This window comes from Protopterus annectens, chromosome 10.part0, assembly GCF_019279795.1.
Source record: "Protopterus annectens isolate FY-2018-M chromosome 10.part0, PAN1.0, whole genome shotgun sequence".
In the NCBI taxonomy this organism is placed as follows: Eukaryota; Metazoa; Chordata; order Ceratodontiformes; family Protopteridae; genus Protopterus; species Protopterus annectens.
The window spans coordinates 1,831,917,090-1,831,933,782 of NC_056744.1; the positions used below are offsets into that span (position 1 = coordinate 1,831,917,090).

Genomic DNA, 16,693 nt, shown 5'->3' on the forward strand with positions numbered 1-16,693 from the left:
AGGATAAGGGGTGTCGGTATATCATGAGAGGATAAGGGGTGTCGGTATATCATGAGAGGATAAGGGGTGTAGGTATATCATGAGAGGATAAGGGGTGTAGGTGTATCATGAGAGGATAAGGGTGTAGGTATATCATGAGAGGATAAGGGGTGTAGGTATATCGTGAGAGGATAAGGGGTGTAGGTATATTGTGAGAGGATAAGGGGTGTAGGTATATCGTGAGAGGATAAGGGGTGTAGATGTATCATGAGAGGATAAGGGGTGTAGGTATATCATGAGAGGATAAGGGGTGTCGGTATATCATGAGAGGATAAGGGGTGTCGGTATATCACGAGAGGATAAGGGGTGTAGGTATATCATGAGAGGATAGGGGTGTAGGTATATCATGAGAGGATAAGGGGTGTAGGTATATCATGAGAGGATAGGGGTGTAGGTATATCATGAGAGGATAAGGGATGTCGGTATATCACGAAAGGATAAGGCGTGTACGTATATCATGAGAGGATAAGGGGTGTAGGTATATCATGAGAGGATAAGGGGAGTCGGTATATCATGAGAGGATAAGGGGTGTAGGTATATCATGAGAGGATAGGGGTGTAGGTATATCATGAGAGGATAAGGGGTGTAGGTATATCATGAGAGGATAAGGGGTGTCGGTATATCATGAGAGGATAAGGGGTGTGGGTATATCATGAGAGGATAAGGGGTGTAGGTATATCGTGAGAGGATAAGGGGTGTCGGTATATCATGAGAGGATAAGGGGTGTCGGTATATCATGAGAGGATAAGGGGTGTCGGTATATCATGGGAGGATAGGGGTGTAGATATATCATGAGAGGATAAGGGGTGTCGGTATATCATGAGAGGATAAGGGGTGTAGGTATATCATGAGAGGATAAGGGGTGTCGGTATATCATGAGAGGATAAGGGGTGTAGGTATATCATGAGAGGATAAGGGGTGTAAGTATATCATGAGAGGATAGGGGTGTTGGTATATCATGAGAGGATAAGGGATGTCGGTATATCATGAGAGGATAGGGGTGTAGGTATATCATGAGAGGATAAGGCGTGTAGGTATATCATGAGAGGATAAGGGGTGTAGGTATATCATGAGAGGATAAGGGGTGTAAGTATATCATGAGAGGATAGGGGTGTTGGTATATCATGAGAGGATAAGGGATGTCGGTATATCATGAGAGGATAGGGGTGTAGGTATATCATGAGAGGATAAGGCGTGTAGGTATATCATGAGAGGATAAGGGGTGTAGGTATATCATGAGAGGATAAGGGGTGTAAGTATATCATGAGAGGATAGGGGTGTTGGTATATCATGAGAGGATAAGGGATGTCGGTATATCATGAGAGGATAGGGGTGTAGGTATATCATGAGAGGATAAGGCATGTAGGTATATCATGAGAGGATAAAGGGTGTCAGTATATCATGAGAGGATAAGGGGTGTAGGTATATCATGAAAGGATAAGGGGTGTCGGTATATCATGAGAGGATAAGTGGTGTCGGTATATCATGAGAGGATAAGGCGTGTAGGTATATCATGAGAGGATAAGGGGTGTTAGTATATCATGAGAGGATAAGGGGTGTAGGTATATCATGAGAGGATAAGGGGTGTCGGTATATCATGAGAGGATAAGGGGTGTCGGTATATCATGAGAGGATAAGGGGTGTCGGTATATCATGCGAGGATAAGGGGTGTCGGTATATCATGAGAGTATAAGGGGTGTAGGTATATCATGAGAGGATAAGGGGAGTCGGTATATCATGAGAGGATAAGGGGTGTAGGTATATCATGAGAGGATAAGGGGTGTAGATATATCATGAGAGGATAAGGGGTGTAGGTATATCATGAGAGGATAAGGGGTGTAGGTATATCGTGAGAGGATAAGGGGTGTAGGTATATCGGTGAGAGGATAAGGGGTGTCGGTATATCATGAGAGGATAAGGGGTGTAGGTATATCATGAGAGGATAAGGCGTGTAGGTATATCATGAGAGGATAAGGGGTGTCGGTATATCATGAGAGGATAAGGGGTGTCGGTATATCATGAGAGGATAAGGGGTGTAGCTATATCATGAGAGCATAAGGGGTGTCGGTATATCATGAGAGGATAAGGGGTTTAGGTATATTATGAGAGGATAAGGGGTGTAGGTATATCATGAGAGGATAAGGGGTGTAGGTATATCATGAGAGGATAGGGGTGTAGGTATATCATGAGAGGATAAGAGGTGTCGGTATATCATGACAGGATAAGGGGTGTAGGTATATCATGAGAGGATAAGGGGTGTAAGTATATCATGAGAGGATAGGGGTGTTGGTATATCATGAGAGGATAAGGGATGTCGGTATATCATGAGAGGATAGGGGTGTAGGTATATCATGAGAGGATAAGGCGTGTAGGTATATCATTAGAGGATAAAGGGTGTCAGTATATCATGAGAGGATAAGGGGTGTAGGTATATCATGAGAGGATAAGGGGTGTCGGTATATCATGAGAGGATAAGGGGTGTAAGTATATCATGAGAGGATAAGGGGTGTAGGTATATCGTGAGAGGATAAGGGGTGTCGGTATGTCATCAGAGGATAAGGGGTGTAAGTATATCATGAGAGGATAAGGCATGTAGGTATATCATGAGAGGATTAGGCGTGTAGGTACATCATGAGAGGATAAGGGGTGTCAGTATATCATGAGAGGATAAGGGGTGTAGGTACATCATGAGAGGATAAGGGGTGTAAGTATATCATGAGAGGATAAGGCGTGTAGGTATATCATGAAAGGATAAGGCGTGTAGGTACATCATGAGAGGATAAGGGGTGTCAGTATATCATGAGAGGATAAGGGGTGTAGGTATATCATGAGAGGATAGGGGTGTCGGTATATCATGAGAGGATAGGGGTGTCAGTATATCATGAGAGGATAAGGGGTGTAGGTATATCATGAGAGGATAAGGGGTGTAGGTATATCATGAGAGGGTAAGGGGTGTAGGTATATCATGAGAGGATAAGGGGTGTCGGTATATCATGAGAGGATAATGGGTGTCGGTATATCATGTGAGGATAAGGGGTGTAGGTATATCATGAGAGGATAAGGCGTGTAGGTATATCATGAGAGGATAAGGGGTGTCGGTATATCATGAGAGGATAAGGGGTGTCGGTATATCATGAGAGGATAAGAGGTGTAGGTATATCATGAGAGGATAAGGCGTGTAGGTATATTATGAGAGGATAAGGGGTGTCGGTATATCATGAGAGGATAAGGGGTGTCGGTATATCATGAGAGGATAAGCGGTGTAGGTATATCATGAGAGGATAAGGGGTGTAGGTACATCATGAGAATATAAGGGGTGTAGGTACATCGTGAGAGGATAAGGGGTGTAGGTATATCGTGAGAGGATAAGGGGTGTAGGTATATCATGAGAGGATAAGGGGTGTCGGTATATCATGGGAGGATAAGGCGTGTAGGTATATCATGAGAGGATAAGGGGTGTAGGTATATCATGAGAGGATAAGGGGAGTCGGTATATCATGAGATCATAAGGGGTGTCGGTATATCATGAGAGGATAAGGGGTGTAGGTATATCATGAGAGGATAAGGGGTGTAAGTATATCATGAGAGGATAGGGGTGTTGGTATATTATGAGAGGATAAGGGATGTCGGTATATCATGAGAGGATAGGGGTGTAGGTATATCATGAGAGGATAAGGTGTGTAGGTATATCATTAGAGGATAAAGGGTGTCAGTATATCATGAGAGGATAAGGGGTGTAGGTATATCATGAGAGGATAAGGGGTGTCGGTATATCATGAGAGGATAAGGGGTGTAAGTATATCATGAGAGGATAAGGGGTGTAGGTATATCGTGAGAGGATAAGGGGTGTCGGTATATCATCAGAGGATAAGGGGTGTAAGTATATCATGAAAGGATAAGGCATGTAGGTATATCATGAGAGGATAAGGCGTGTAGGTACATCATGAGAGGATAAGGGGTGTCAGTATATCATGAGAGGATAAGGGGTGTAGGTACATCATGAGAGGATAAGGGGTGTAAGTATATCATGAGAGGATAAGGCGTGTAGGTATATCATGAGAGGATAAGACGTGTAGGTACATCATGAGAGGATAAGGGGTGTCAGTATATCATGAGAGGATAAGGGGTGTAGGTATATCATGAGAGGATAGGGGTGTCGGTATATCATGAGAGGATAGGGGTGTCAGTATATCATGAGAGGATAAGGGGTGTAGGTATATCATGAGTGGATAAGGGGTGTAGGTATATCATGAGAGGGTAAGGGGTGTAGGTATATCATGAGAGGATAAGGGGTGTCGGTATATCATGAGAGGATAATGGGTGTCGGTATGTCATGAGAGGATAAGGGGTGTAGGTATATCATGAGAGGATAAGGCGTGTAGGTATATCATGAGAGGATAAGGGGTGTCGGTATATCATGAGAGGATAAGGGGTGTCGGTATATCATGAGAGGATAAGGGGTGTAGGTATATCATGAGAGGATAAGGCGTGTAGGTATATCATGAGAGGATAAGGGGTGTCGGTATATCATGAGAGGATAAGGGGTGTCGGTATATCATGAGAGGATAAGGGGTGTAGGTATATCATGAGAGGATAAGGGGTGTAGGTACATCATGAGAATATAAGGGGTGTAGGTACATCGTGAGAGGATAAGGGGTGTAGGTATATCGTGAGAGGATAAGGGGTGTAGGTATATCGTGAGAGGATAAGGGGTGTCGGTATATCATGGGAGGATAAGGCGTGTAGGTATATCATGAGAGGATAAGGGGTGTAGGTATATCATGAGAGGGTAAGGGGAGTCGGTATATCATGAGAGGATAAGGGGTGTAGGTATATCATGAGAGGATAATGGGTGTAAGTATATCATGAGAGGATAGGGGTGTTGGTATATCATGAGAGGATAAGGGATGTCGGTATATCATGAGAGGATAGGGGTGTAGGTATATCATGAGAGGATAAGGCGTGTAGGTATATCATGAGAGGAAAAAGGGTGTCAGTATATCATGAGAGGATAAGGGGTGTAGGTATATCATGAGAGGATAAGGGGTGTCGGTATATCATGAGAGGATAAGGGGTGTCGGTATATCATGAGAGGATAAGGGGTGTCGGTATGTCATGAGAGGATAAGGCGTGTAGGTATATCATGAGAGGATAAGGGGTGTCAGTATATCATGAGAGGATAAGGGGTGTAGGTGTATCATGAGAGGATAAGGGGTGTCAGTATATCATGAGAGGATAAGGGGTGTCGGTATATCATGAGAGGATAAGGCGTGTAGGTATATCATGAGAGGATAAGGGGTGTCGGTATATCATGAGAGGATAAGGGGTGTCGGTATGTCATGAGAGGATAAGGGGTGTAGGTATATCATGAGAGCATAAGGGGTGTCGGTATATCATGAGAGGATAAGGGATGTAGGTATATTATGAGAGGATAAGGGGTGTAGGTATATCATGAGAGGATAAGGGGTGTAGGTATATTATGAGAGGATAGCGGTGTAGGTATATCATGAGAGGATAAGGGGTGTAGGTATATCATGAGAGGATAAGGGGTGTAGGTATATCATGACAGCATAAGGGGTATAGGTATATCATGAGAGGATAAGGGGTGTAGGTATATCATGAGAGGATAAGGGATGTCGGTATATCATGAGAGGATAAGGGGTGTAGGTATATCATGAGAGGATAAGGGGTCTAGGTATATCATGAGAGGATAAGGGGTGTAGGTATATCGTGAGAGGATAAGGGGTGTAGGTATATCATGAGAGCATTAGGGGTGTAGGTATATCATGAGAGGATAAGGGGTGTAGGTATATCATGAGAGGATAAGGGATGTCGGTATATCATGAGAGGATAAGGGGTGTAGGTATATCATGAGAGGATAAGGGGTTTAGGTATATCATGAGAGGATAAGGGGTGTAGGTATATCGTGAGAGGATAAGGGTTGTAGGTATATCAAGAGAGCATAAGGGGTGTAGGTATATCATGAGAGGATAAGGGGTCTAGGTATATCATGAGAGGATAAGGGGTGTAGGTATATCGTGAGAGGATAAGGTGTGTAGGTATATCATGAGAGGATAAGGGGTGTAGGTATATCATGAGAGGATAAGGGGTGTCGGTATATCATGAGAGGATAAGGGGTGTAAGTATATCATGAGAGGATAAGGGGTGTAGGTATATCATGAGAGGATAAGGGGTGTTGGTATATCATCAGAGAATAAGGGGTGTAAGTATATCATGAGAGGATAAGGCGTGTAGGTATATCATGAGAGGATAAGGGGTGGAGGTATATCATGAGAGGATAAGGGGTGTCTGTATATCATGAGAGGATAAGGGGTGTAAGTATATCATGAGAGGATAAGGCATGTAGGTACATCATGAGTGGATAAGGGGTGTAAGTATATCATGAGAGGATAAGGCGTGTAGGTATATCATGAGAGGATAAGGCGTGTAGGTATATCATTAGAGGATAAAGGGTGTCAGTATATCATGAGAGGATAAGGGGTGTAGGTATATCATGAGAGGATAAGGGGTGTCGGTATATCATGAGAGGATAAGGGGTGTAAGTATATCATGAGAGGATAAGGGGTGTAGGTATATCGTGAGAGGATAAGGGGTGTCGGTATATCATCAGAGGATAAGGGGTGTAAGTATATCATGAGAGGATAAGGCATGTAGGTATATCATGAGAGGATAAGGCGTGTAGGTACATCATGAGAGGATAAGGGTTGTCAGTATATCATGAGAGGATAAGGGGTGTAGGTACATCATGAGAGGATAAGGGGTGTAAGTATATCATGAGAGGATAAGGCGTGTAGGTATATCATGAGAGGATAAGGCGTGTAGGTACATCATGAGAGGATAAGGGGTGTCAGTATATCATGAGAGGATAAGGGGTGTAGGTATATCATGAGAGGATAGGGGTGTCGGTATATCATGAGAGGATAGGGGTGTCAGTATATCATGAGAGGATAAGGGGTGTAGGTATATCATGAGAGGATAAGGGGTGTAGGTATATCATGAGAGGGTAAGGGGTGTAGGTATATCATGAGAGGATAAGGGGTGTCGGTATATCATGAGAGGATAATGGGTGTCGGTATATCATGAGAGGATAAGGGGTGTAGGTATATCATGAGAGGATAAGGCGTGTAGGTATATCATGAGAGGATAAGGTGTCGGTATATCATGAGAGGATAAGGGTGTCGGTATATCATGAGAGGATAAGGGGTGTAGGTATATCATGAGAGGATAAGGCGTGTAGGTATATCATGAGAGGATAAGGGGTGTCGGTATATCATGAGAGGATAAGGGGTGTCGGTATATCATGAGAGGATAAGGGGTGTAGGTATATCATGAGAGGATAAGGGGTGTAGGTACATCATGAGAATATAAGGGGTTTAGGTATATCATGAGAGGATAAGGGGTGTAGGTATATCGTGAGAGGATAAGGGTTGTAGGTATATCAAGAGAGCATAAGGGGTGTAGGTATATCATGAGAGGATAAGGGGTCTAGGTATATCATGAGAGGATAAGGGGTGTAGGTATATCGTGAGAGGATAAGGGGTGTAGGTATATCATGAGAGGATAAGGGGTGTAGGTATATCATGAGAGGATAAGGGGTGTCGGTATATCATGAGAGGATAAGGGGTGTAAGTATATCATGAGAGGATAAGGGGTGTAGGTATATCATGAGAGGATAAGGGGTGTCGGTATATCATCAGAGGATAAGGGGTGTAAGTATATCATGAGAGGATAAGGCGTGTAGGTATATCATGAGAGGATAAGGGGTGGAGGTATATCATGAGAGGATAAGGGGTGTCTGTATATCATGAGAGGATAAGGGGTGTAAGTATATCATGAGAGGATAAGGCGTGTAGGTACATCATGAGTGGATAAGGGTTGTAAGTATATCATGAGAGGATAAGGCGTGTAGGTATATCATGAGAGGATAAGGCATGTAGGTACATCATGAGAGGATAAGGGGTGTCAGTATATCATGAGAGGATAAGGGGTGTAGGTATATCATGAGAGGATAAGGGGTGTAGGTATATCATGAGAGGGTAAGGGGTGTAGGTATATCATGAGAGGATAAGGGGTGTTGGTATATCATGAGAGGATAAGGGGTGTCGGTATATCATGAGAGGATAAGGGGTGTAGGTATATCATGAGAGGATAAGGCGTGTAGGTATATCATGAGAGGATAAGGTGTCGTATATCATGAGAGGATAAGGGGTGTCGGTATATCATGAGAGGATAAGGGGTGTAGGTATATCATGAGAGGATAAGGCGTGTAGGTATATCATGAGAGGATAAGGGGTGTCGGTATATCATGAGAGGATAAGGGGTGTCGGTATATCATGAGAGGATAAGGGGTGTAGGTATATCATGAGAGGATAAGGGGTGTAGGTATATCGTGAGAGGATAAGGGGTGTCGGTATATCATGGGAGGATAAGGCGTGTAGGTATATTATGAGAGGATAAGGGGTGTAGGTATATCATGAGAGGATAAGGGGTGTAGGTATATCATGAGAGGATAAGGGGTGTTGGTGTATCATGAGAGTATAAGGGGTGTAGGTGTATCATGAGTGGATAAGGGGTGTCGGTATATCATGAGAGGATAAGGGGTATAGGTATATCATGAGAGGATAAGGGGTGTCGGTATATCATGAGAGGATAAGGGGTGTCGGTATATCATGAGAGGATAAGGGGTGTCGGTATATCATGAGAGGATAAGGGGTGTAGGTATATCACGAGAGGATAAGGGGTGTAGGTATATCACGAGAGGATAGGGGTGTAGGTATATCATGAGAGGATAAGGGGTGTAGGTATATCATGAGAGGATAGGGGTGTAGGTATATCATGAGAGGATAAGGGATGTCGGTATATCATGAAAGGATATGGCGTGTACGTATATCATGAGAGGATAAGGGGTGTCGGTATATCTTGAGAGGATAAGGGATGTCGGTATATCATGAAAGGATAAGGCGTGTACGTATATCATGAGAGGATAAGGGGTGTCGGTATATCATGAGAGGATAAGGGGTGTAGGTATATCATGAAAGGATAAGGGGTGTAGGTATATCATGAGAGGATAAGGGGTGTCGGTATATCATGAGAGGATAGGGGTGTAGGTACATTATGAGAGGATAAGGGGTGTAGGTGTATCATGAGAGGATAAGGGGTGTCGGTATATCACGAGAGGATAGGGGTGTAGGTATATCATGAGAGGATAAGGGGTGTCGGTATATCATGAGAGGATAAGGCGTGTAGGTATATCATGAGAGGATAAGGGGTGTCGGTATATCATGAGAGGATAAGGCGTGTAGGTATATCACATTCTACTTGAGTATGTTTACTTCATGCTTGGGAAAACACTGTACTGTGTAGATTGTTTGCACTAAATGGTTGAGCTGTATAGAGAAGGGTTACTTTGCAAGCAAAATGTTTCTTTGTTAACCGCATAGTATGTTGGGCACCTCTGTTTATGGTCATGTACACTGTGGTAAACCTTTTTTTCCTACATATTTGGCAATAAAAAATTATTTCAAAATGTATCTGTATTTATTATAGTGCAGGTCAGTATAGTACCGACACGCATGCAGTTACTTACGCTGCTTGGCTCAGTTATTGTTAACCTGTAAATGGCATCCTACTGTGCTCTATCACTTTGCAGTCCATACATGACATTAAATCCCTACTGTGCTCTATCACCCTGCAGTCCATACGTGACTTTAAATCCCTACTGTGCTCTATCACCCTGCAGTCCATATGTGACTTTAAATCCCTACTGCTCTCTATCACCCTGCAGTCCATATGTGATTTTGAATCCCTACGGCGCTCTATCACCCTGCAGTCCATACGTGACTTTAAATCCCTACTGCGCTCTATCACCTTGCAGTCTATACGTGACTTTAAATCCCTACTGTGCTCTATCACCCTGCAGTGCATACGTGACTTTGAATCCCTACTGTGCTCTATTACCCTGCAGTGCATATGTGACTTTGAATCCCTACTGCGCTCTATCACCTTGCAGTCCATACATGACTTTAAATCCCTACTGTGCTCTATCACTCTGCAGTTCATACATGACTTTGAATCCCTACTGTGCTCTATCACCCTGCAGTCCATACGTGACTTTGAATCTCTATTGTGCTCTATCACCCTACAGTGCATACATGATTTTGAATTGCATTTTTGCTGTGCAGCTCAGCATATCTGAGCAGATGTCTGTGAATTCAAACTCAAATCTCCCCCTTTTGAAAGCCCCCCATCACATACCCCCTCTACTTGTATAACTGTATCAAATGTATTCCAACTGTACAGCATCTTGGAGAAAACAAACAAGTCATGCTGATGTTATCTGGTAGTAAAATGTGACTTTGTTGAAGGACATCTGTTTCAGCCAGGTCGTCCTAGGGCAACGCTCCCAAATTAGAGTTTTGAAGCAACGTCTGATGCCCATTGATGCAGTGCACCACAAACTATGGGATTAAATGTTCTCACAGACAGTGCATTTTTTTAAACTATTGCAGGGTATTCATCATTGCAGTAGTTCTGAATGAATGGGGTAATTTTTTAACATTTGTCTGTGCTCCCGTTGCATAAAACTACAGATTTCCTAGAATCTGACAGACACAACTCAAATAAACTTGTGGTTATGTTGTCCTTTATTCACTGAATGCCATGCTGTAACAGATTTACTGTAATGTCCAGTGTTTATAACTCAGAATTCTGACCAATTACTATTATGTTAAAGGCTGTAAAGGATGCCCGAAAAGTGGGTGGCTTCTCCACAAAGATTGAAGTAGAATGCCGTACGTTGGATGAAGCAAGACAAGCTGCAGAGGCTGGAGCAGATGTTGTTATGCTGGATAACCTTTCTTCTCAGGTAAGTTACTGCAGGAAACCCGTGCATGAAAATTACCACTTTTAGTGCATTGATAAGTGTAGTTCAGTCATTATGCTGGACATCCTTCCAGATAATTTATAACGGCACTGCCATGCTTGAACTTGGAGAGTTTAGTACAGAGATGAGTGCAGCTTCAGTCCCAAAGGGATACACAGGAAATTGCTGCCACTGTTAGCCACCTTCGTACCTTATTTCTAGGCAAGCAACTAGATGTTCATCGTGTTTCACTGTTGCAGTCATTACTCTTGGGTTATCCTGCTGGCAGGCTACCCGCAGTCGGCCAGAATTCCAAAGTCTAGGTCTGGCGTCGGTTGCTGTCGCTTCTTCCCTGATGTCAGTGAGCCAGGGGTATAAAAGATGCAGCCGACGCCATTTTCCTCAGTCTTTCTTGCCACGCGGTGCCCGAAGCAAAAGCAGTTCGCAAGTGCCGGTCGGCCTACTCCTGAGATTTTCGAAATCGAATTTCAGAACCGAAGTCTTCAATAAAGCTAAGTACCCCATTGGGGAAACTTTTTCTTGCTCCAGACCAATGTCAGTAAAAGTTAACAATTGTATTTCTTGTGGGAAGCAAATACCTCATAAGGATCTTCATTCGTACTGTATTCCTTGCCTAGGCTCTGACCACAATGTCACTAGTTGTCGGTTTTGTGCTAGATTCAACAAACGCACTATTAAGCGTCTGTTTGAATTTACTTTACATTACTTTGGCCAAAGGTTTAACTACATAATGCCATCAGATCAACAGACGACCGGAATTCATAAAAAAACGCAAAGACAAGGAAAAGGACAGGCATCCGAGGTCCAAAACCGAATGCGAAGCCTCTTCTAGGTCGGTTCTCAGTGAGGCGCTTTCGCAGCCCCTGACACCCGCTACCTCAGAGCCACAGGCTGTATCCGAATCCCACGTGGAGACACCTAGGCCTCTGGAAACTCAAGGTATTGGGCCTGTGGAAACTATTCCCTCAGATGGGTCCGGAGCCGCTGAGCAGGCATTGGCTTCTAAGGGTGTTTTCAGACCTTCACAGCTTACTATTAAGTCCACTACAGCAGCTAAGGCAAAGTCAAGAACTCCATTAAAAACAAGGAAACAAGTACAGCATTCTCCTGGACAGTCATCTATGCCAAAGAAACAGATGCTTAAAATGGCTGAGGACCTAATTACTTTGATCAGGGGTCCCATCCCCCTCCTGATAAAAGGCCTAGGCAAGACACTGACTATGACTCCTCTGACCAGGTTTCTATTTCCTCTGATTCCTCTTCAGAACAGGGATATTCTCTTCCTCCCTATGAGGACTCTGATGCTGAAGAATCTATCCCTTCAGCCTCTCCACCTGAGGATTATTCTTTTGGGGAAACCTTGCACACCATGAGGGAGCATTTCCATTGGGAAAGCCAGGATTACTCTGAATCCAAGAAAAGGCGCAGAGATATTCTTTTATTGCCTCAGCACAGGCCCCTGGCTATATCCCCCCTGTGCTTGATATAGTTGATGTTTTCTCTGAATCCAGTCTGTCTCCTGATTCTTTATCCCCTGCACCAGTCAAGCCAGATAGGTACTACAGTGTCCCAGACTCTCATACATTTCTTTATAAAAACCCTGCTGCTGACCCAGAAACAATTTCTCAGGGTCCCAAAGGGGTTAAGGCTTCCACTGTAAAAAAAATCCTGTTCCCTCTGATAGGGATTCCAGAGCACTGGACAGATGGGGGGAAAAAGTTTACACTTCTGCTACTTTAGCTGTAAGGGCTTTAAACTGCCAGTTTCACATGCTTAAATATCAACAGTACCTCATGTCTTTGTTAAAACAGAAAATGCTTATAAACTCAGAATGTCCTGACAATAAGGAAATGCAGGATTTATTGCATGCAGCTGAAGAAGTGGGAAAGCATACTCTGCAATGTGGTTTTGATTCATTAGAGGCTTCTTGTAGAGCCGCAGTTACAGGCTCTGTTATTCGAAGGCATGCTTGGTTGAAAGAACAAAGTTTACCTGACCATGTTAAAGTAAAATTATTGGATGCTCCACTACAGCATGATACTTTGTTTGGTGTTAAGGCAGAAGAGGTGTTAAAGAAAATGCAAACAGTGAAATATTTCTTACAGGTTCAACCACCTAGGTTCAGCAGAAACTGGCCTTCAAAAAATTGGTCCTTTCCGGTGTCAGACAGGCCACAAAGAGGTAGATACAGACGCCCAAGAGGCAGATCTCAACCCCAAGGCTCCTACGGACCCAAACAATGGGGTGCTTCAGCCCCCAAAGGAGGAGAGGACAAATCACAACCTTTTAGGAAACAGTCTCAATGACTTCCCTCTACAGATGCCAAGCACTTAGCTTTTGACAGCACCCTTAGGGGGAAAGCTAGCACTTTTGTCACAAAATTGGCATATGATCACCCAGGACAAATGGGTACTGAATATTGTTTCTCAGGGTTACAGGTTCCACTTTCACACCCTTCCAAAAACAAAAGGTATGCCGGACCTGCCACAAAGCCAGTGGGCAGAGGCACAAAAACAAATTACTGCTCTCATGAACATGAAAGCTATTCAAAGAGTACCACAGCAAGAAGAGGGACAAGGATTTTACTCAAGACTTTTCCTGGTACCCAGAAAGGACAAAGCCTGGAGACATATACTGGACCTGTCAATCCTAAATACTTTCCTGGATGTTCCAAAATTCAAAATGTTAACACTGCAGCAGCTTCTACCTATGCTGGGCAAGGAGGCTTGGCTAGTTACGTTGGACCTCAAGGAGGCATACCTGCATGTCCCAATCAGAAAATCTTGCAGAAGATTCCTCAGATTCATAGCTGGCTCAATGCATTACCAATTCTCTGCACTGCCCTTTGGCTTATCTACTGTGCCCAGGGTCTTCACAAAATGCCTGGCACCAGTAATTGCATTTTGCAGACAAAAAGGAATTCAAATATACCCCTACTTGGACGACTGCCTCATTCAAGCAGAGAGCAAGGACATTCTACTAAAGCATCTGGCATTTGTAAAAAGATTACTAATTTGCCTAGGGTACACAGTAAACGAAAATAAATCAAAACTAGTGCCCTCTCAAGAGATAATATTCCTGGGTGCAAGCTTAAATACAACTGCCCAGATGGCTTATCTCACGCCAGACAAACAAAGGCAACTGACTCATTACTTTCAAATGATGGCAACAAAGACCCAGCTCCCTGCAAGAAAAATTCTGCAGGCCCTGGGCTTCATGGCATCCTGCATTCTACTAATTCCATATGCAAGGCTGCATATGAGGAAACTACAGTGGTATCTAAAAAGTGTTTAGACTCAACATTGCCACAGCCTGGAAACACTGTCTTTCTGTCTTTCTTTTGGCTTTTCCCGGATAGGGGTCGCCACAGCGGAACTCCGGTCTGCTAATGATTGGCAGTAGATTTTTACGTGCTGGCTTGCCGGGCCTAATGCACAACCTTCAACGAAGGAACGCCCATTTACGCATGTCGACACACAGAAAATGCTCAAACTGAGAATAATGCTAATTCCCTGCCTGCAACAGGAGTTTCGACGGTGGGCACTGGCCTGTCACCACAACAAGGGACAGCCTTTCACCTTACCCACAGCCAGACAGACAATAACAACAGATGCATCGGATTATGCCTGGGGGGCACACATGGCAGGAAAATGTATTTAGGGCACATGGCCCAAGGAGCAAATGCATCTTCACATCAATCAAAAAGGGATGCTAGCTGTACAGAATGCCCTGACAGCCTTCAAGGATCTGCTACATCCAGGACAACTATTACTAAAGACAGACAATACCACAGTTATGTGGTGCATAAACAAGCAAGGGGGCACACATCCCTACCCCCTCTGCAGGAAGCCATGACTTTGTAGAACACAGCACTGACCTATCAATTACATCTGCAGGCACAATTCCTGCCAGGAATGAAAAATACACTGGCAGACGAACTAAGCAGAAATCTCATGGATCCTCACGAATGGAAACTAAATCCACAGGTCTTCAGCATGATAACAAGGAAATGGGGACGCCCAGACTTAGATCTTTTTGCCTCCCCTCACAACTGCCAACTACAGAAATTCTGCACAAGAACTTATCACTCACAAGCATGGAAGGTGGATGCTCTGTCATTCAGCTGGAAAACTCGGACAGTCTATGCCTTCCCTCCGATGCCTCTTCTTCCCTGATGGTCCCGATTGCCCCAGTCTGGCCACGCCAGCACTGGTACCCAATCCTAAAGAACTTATCTCAAGGCCCAGCCTGGCCTTTACCTCAAATTCCTCATCTTCTGACTCAACAAAACAATCAGATTCTGCACAGTCAACTCAGAACCTTAAATCTGGCTGCATGGCAGATAATATAGCCACTTAGACCACACCTCTCTCTAAAGCTGTTATGGATGTCATTTTAGAAGCCAGGAGGCACAGCACTAGGAAATCTTATGCAGAAAAATGGAAGAGATTCTGTGCTTGGAACCAGGCACAAGGACTTGAACCACTTGTCCCAAATATACCTCAGACTTTACAATACCTAACCGAGATGCTGGACAAAGGCCTATCCTTCTCATCAATTAAGATCCATGCCTCTGCCATTTCAGCTCATTACAATACGGAACCTCCTATTTTCTCTCATCCACTACTGAAACAGTACCTCAGAGGGGCAAAAAACATAAGACTCCCCCCCCCCAAGGAGAGCACCAATACCTACTTGGGACCTCAATTTTGTTTTAGGAAAACTCACACTGCCTCCCTTTGAGCCAGCCAATACAGCTGATATAAAATTCTTATCATGTAAAACTGCTGCGCTTCTAGCAATAACTTCAGCAAGAAGAGTCTCAGAGTTACAAGCATTAATGGCAGTGGAACCTTTCATCATTTATCATCTGGACAGGGTTTCTCTAAGGACATACCCAATATTCATGCCAAAGGTAGTATCCAGTGTGACTCTTAACCAAACCATTCATTTGCCAACATTCTATCCAAATCCCCAGAATAAAGGGGAGAGACTTCTGCACGCATTGGACATACACAGACAGCTACGATTCTACTTGGACAGAACAAAAGCTTTCAGGAAAACTGAGCAACTGTTTGTAGCTTATGCTGCTGGATCACAAGGAAAGCCTATCTCAAAGCAGACTATTTCAAAGTGGATAGAGCACTGCATTCGCTTCTGCTATTCACAACATGGCAAATCAGTGCCCAAGGGCATTAGGCCACATTCAACCAGAGCAGCAGCCACTTCAGCAGCCTTCCTCAGAGGAGTACCAACCAGGGATATTTTAGAGGCTGCAACCTGGAGTTCAGTGCACACTTTTACCAAGCACTACCACTTACCACTCTACTCTAAATCCAGAGCAGGCTTCGCCACTGCAATTCTGCAGGGCCTACTAGCCTCTCCTAATCCTATTTAGGCCCAGCCACCCAACCTCAGCTTTGGGATTCAACCCAAGAATAATGACTGCAACAGTGAAACACGATGAACATAGTACAGTTGTGTACCTACCATAAATGTAGATGTTCAAGTGTATTCACTGTTGCAGTCCAGGTTACGCACCCACCATCCCCCTTTTCTTTGCTGGGACTTTTCTGTACTTCTCTATTCTATACAACCTATGTGCTGTATTTGCTTGTAGATGAAGGAAATGTTTATTTTACTATATGCATGCTTTTTGGCAAAATTTTTTACAGTCTACCTATTTGGGGGCACCTGACATCTGGGGCAAGAAAAACTGTGGAAAATGGTGTCGGCTGCATCTTTTATACC

At 43.9% G+C, this 16,693-nt stretch overlaps 1 protein-coding gene across 1 annotated transcript in view; it reads left to right on the forward strand.

Annotated features, from left to right (window-relative positions):
* QPRT (quinolinate phosphoribosyltransferase) overlaps window positions 1-16,693 on the forward strand; it is a 268,247-nt gene that overhangs the window by 165,827 nt on the left and 85,727 nt on the right. The window contains exon 3 of the mRNA XM_044086692.1: window positions 10,793-10,924. Coding sequence (XP_043942627.1) covers window positions 10,793-10,924 — 132 coding nt within the window. The remainder of the gene's footprint in view (window positions 1-10,792; window positions 10,925-16,693) is intronic.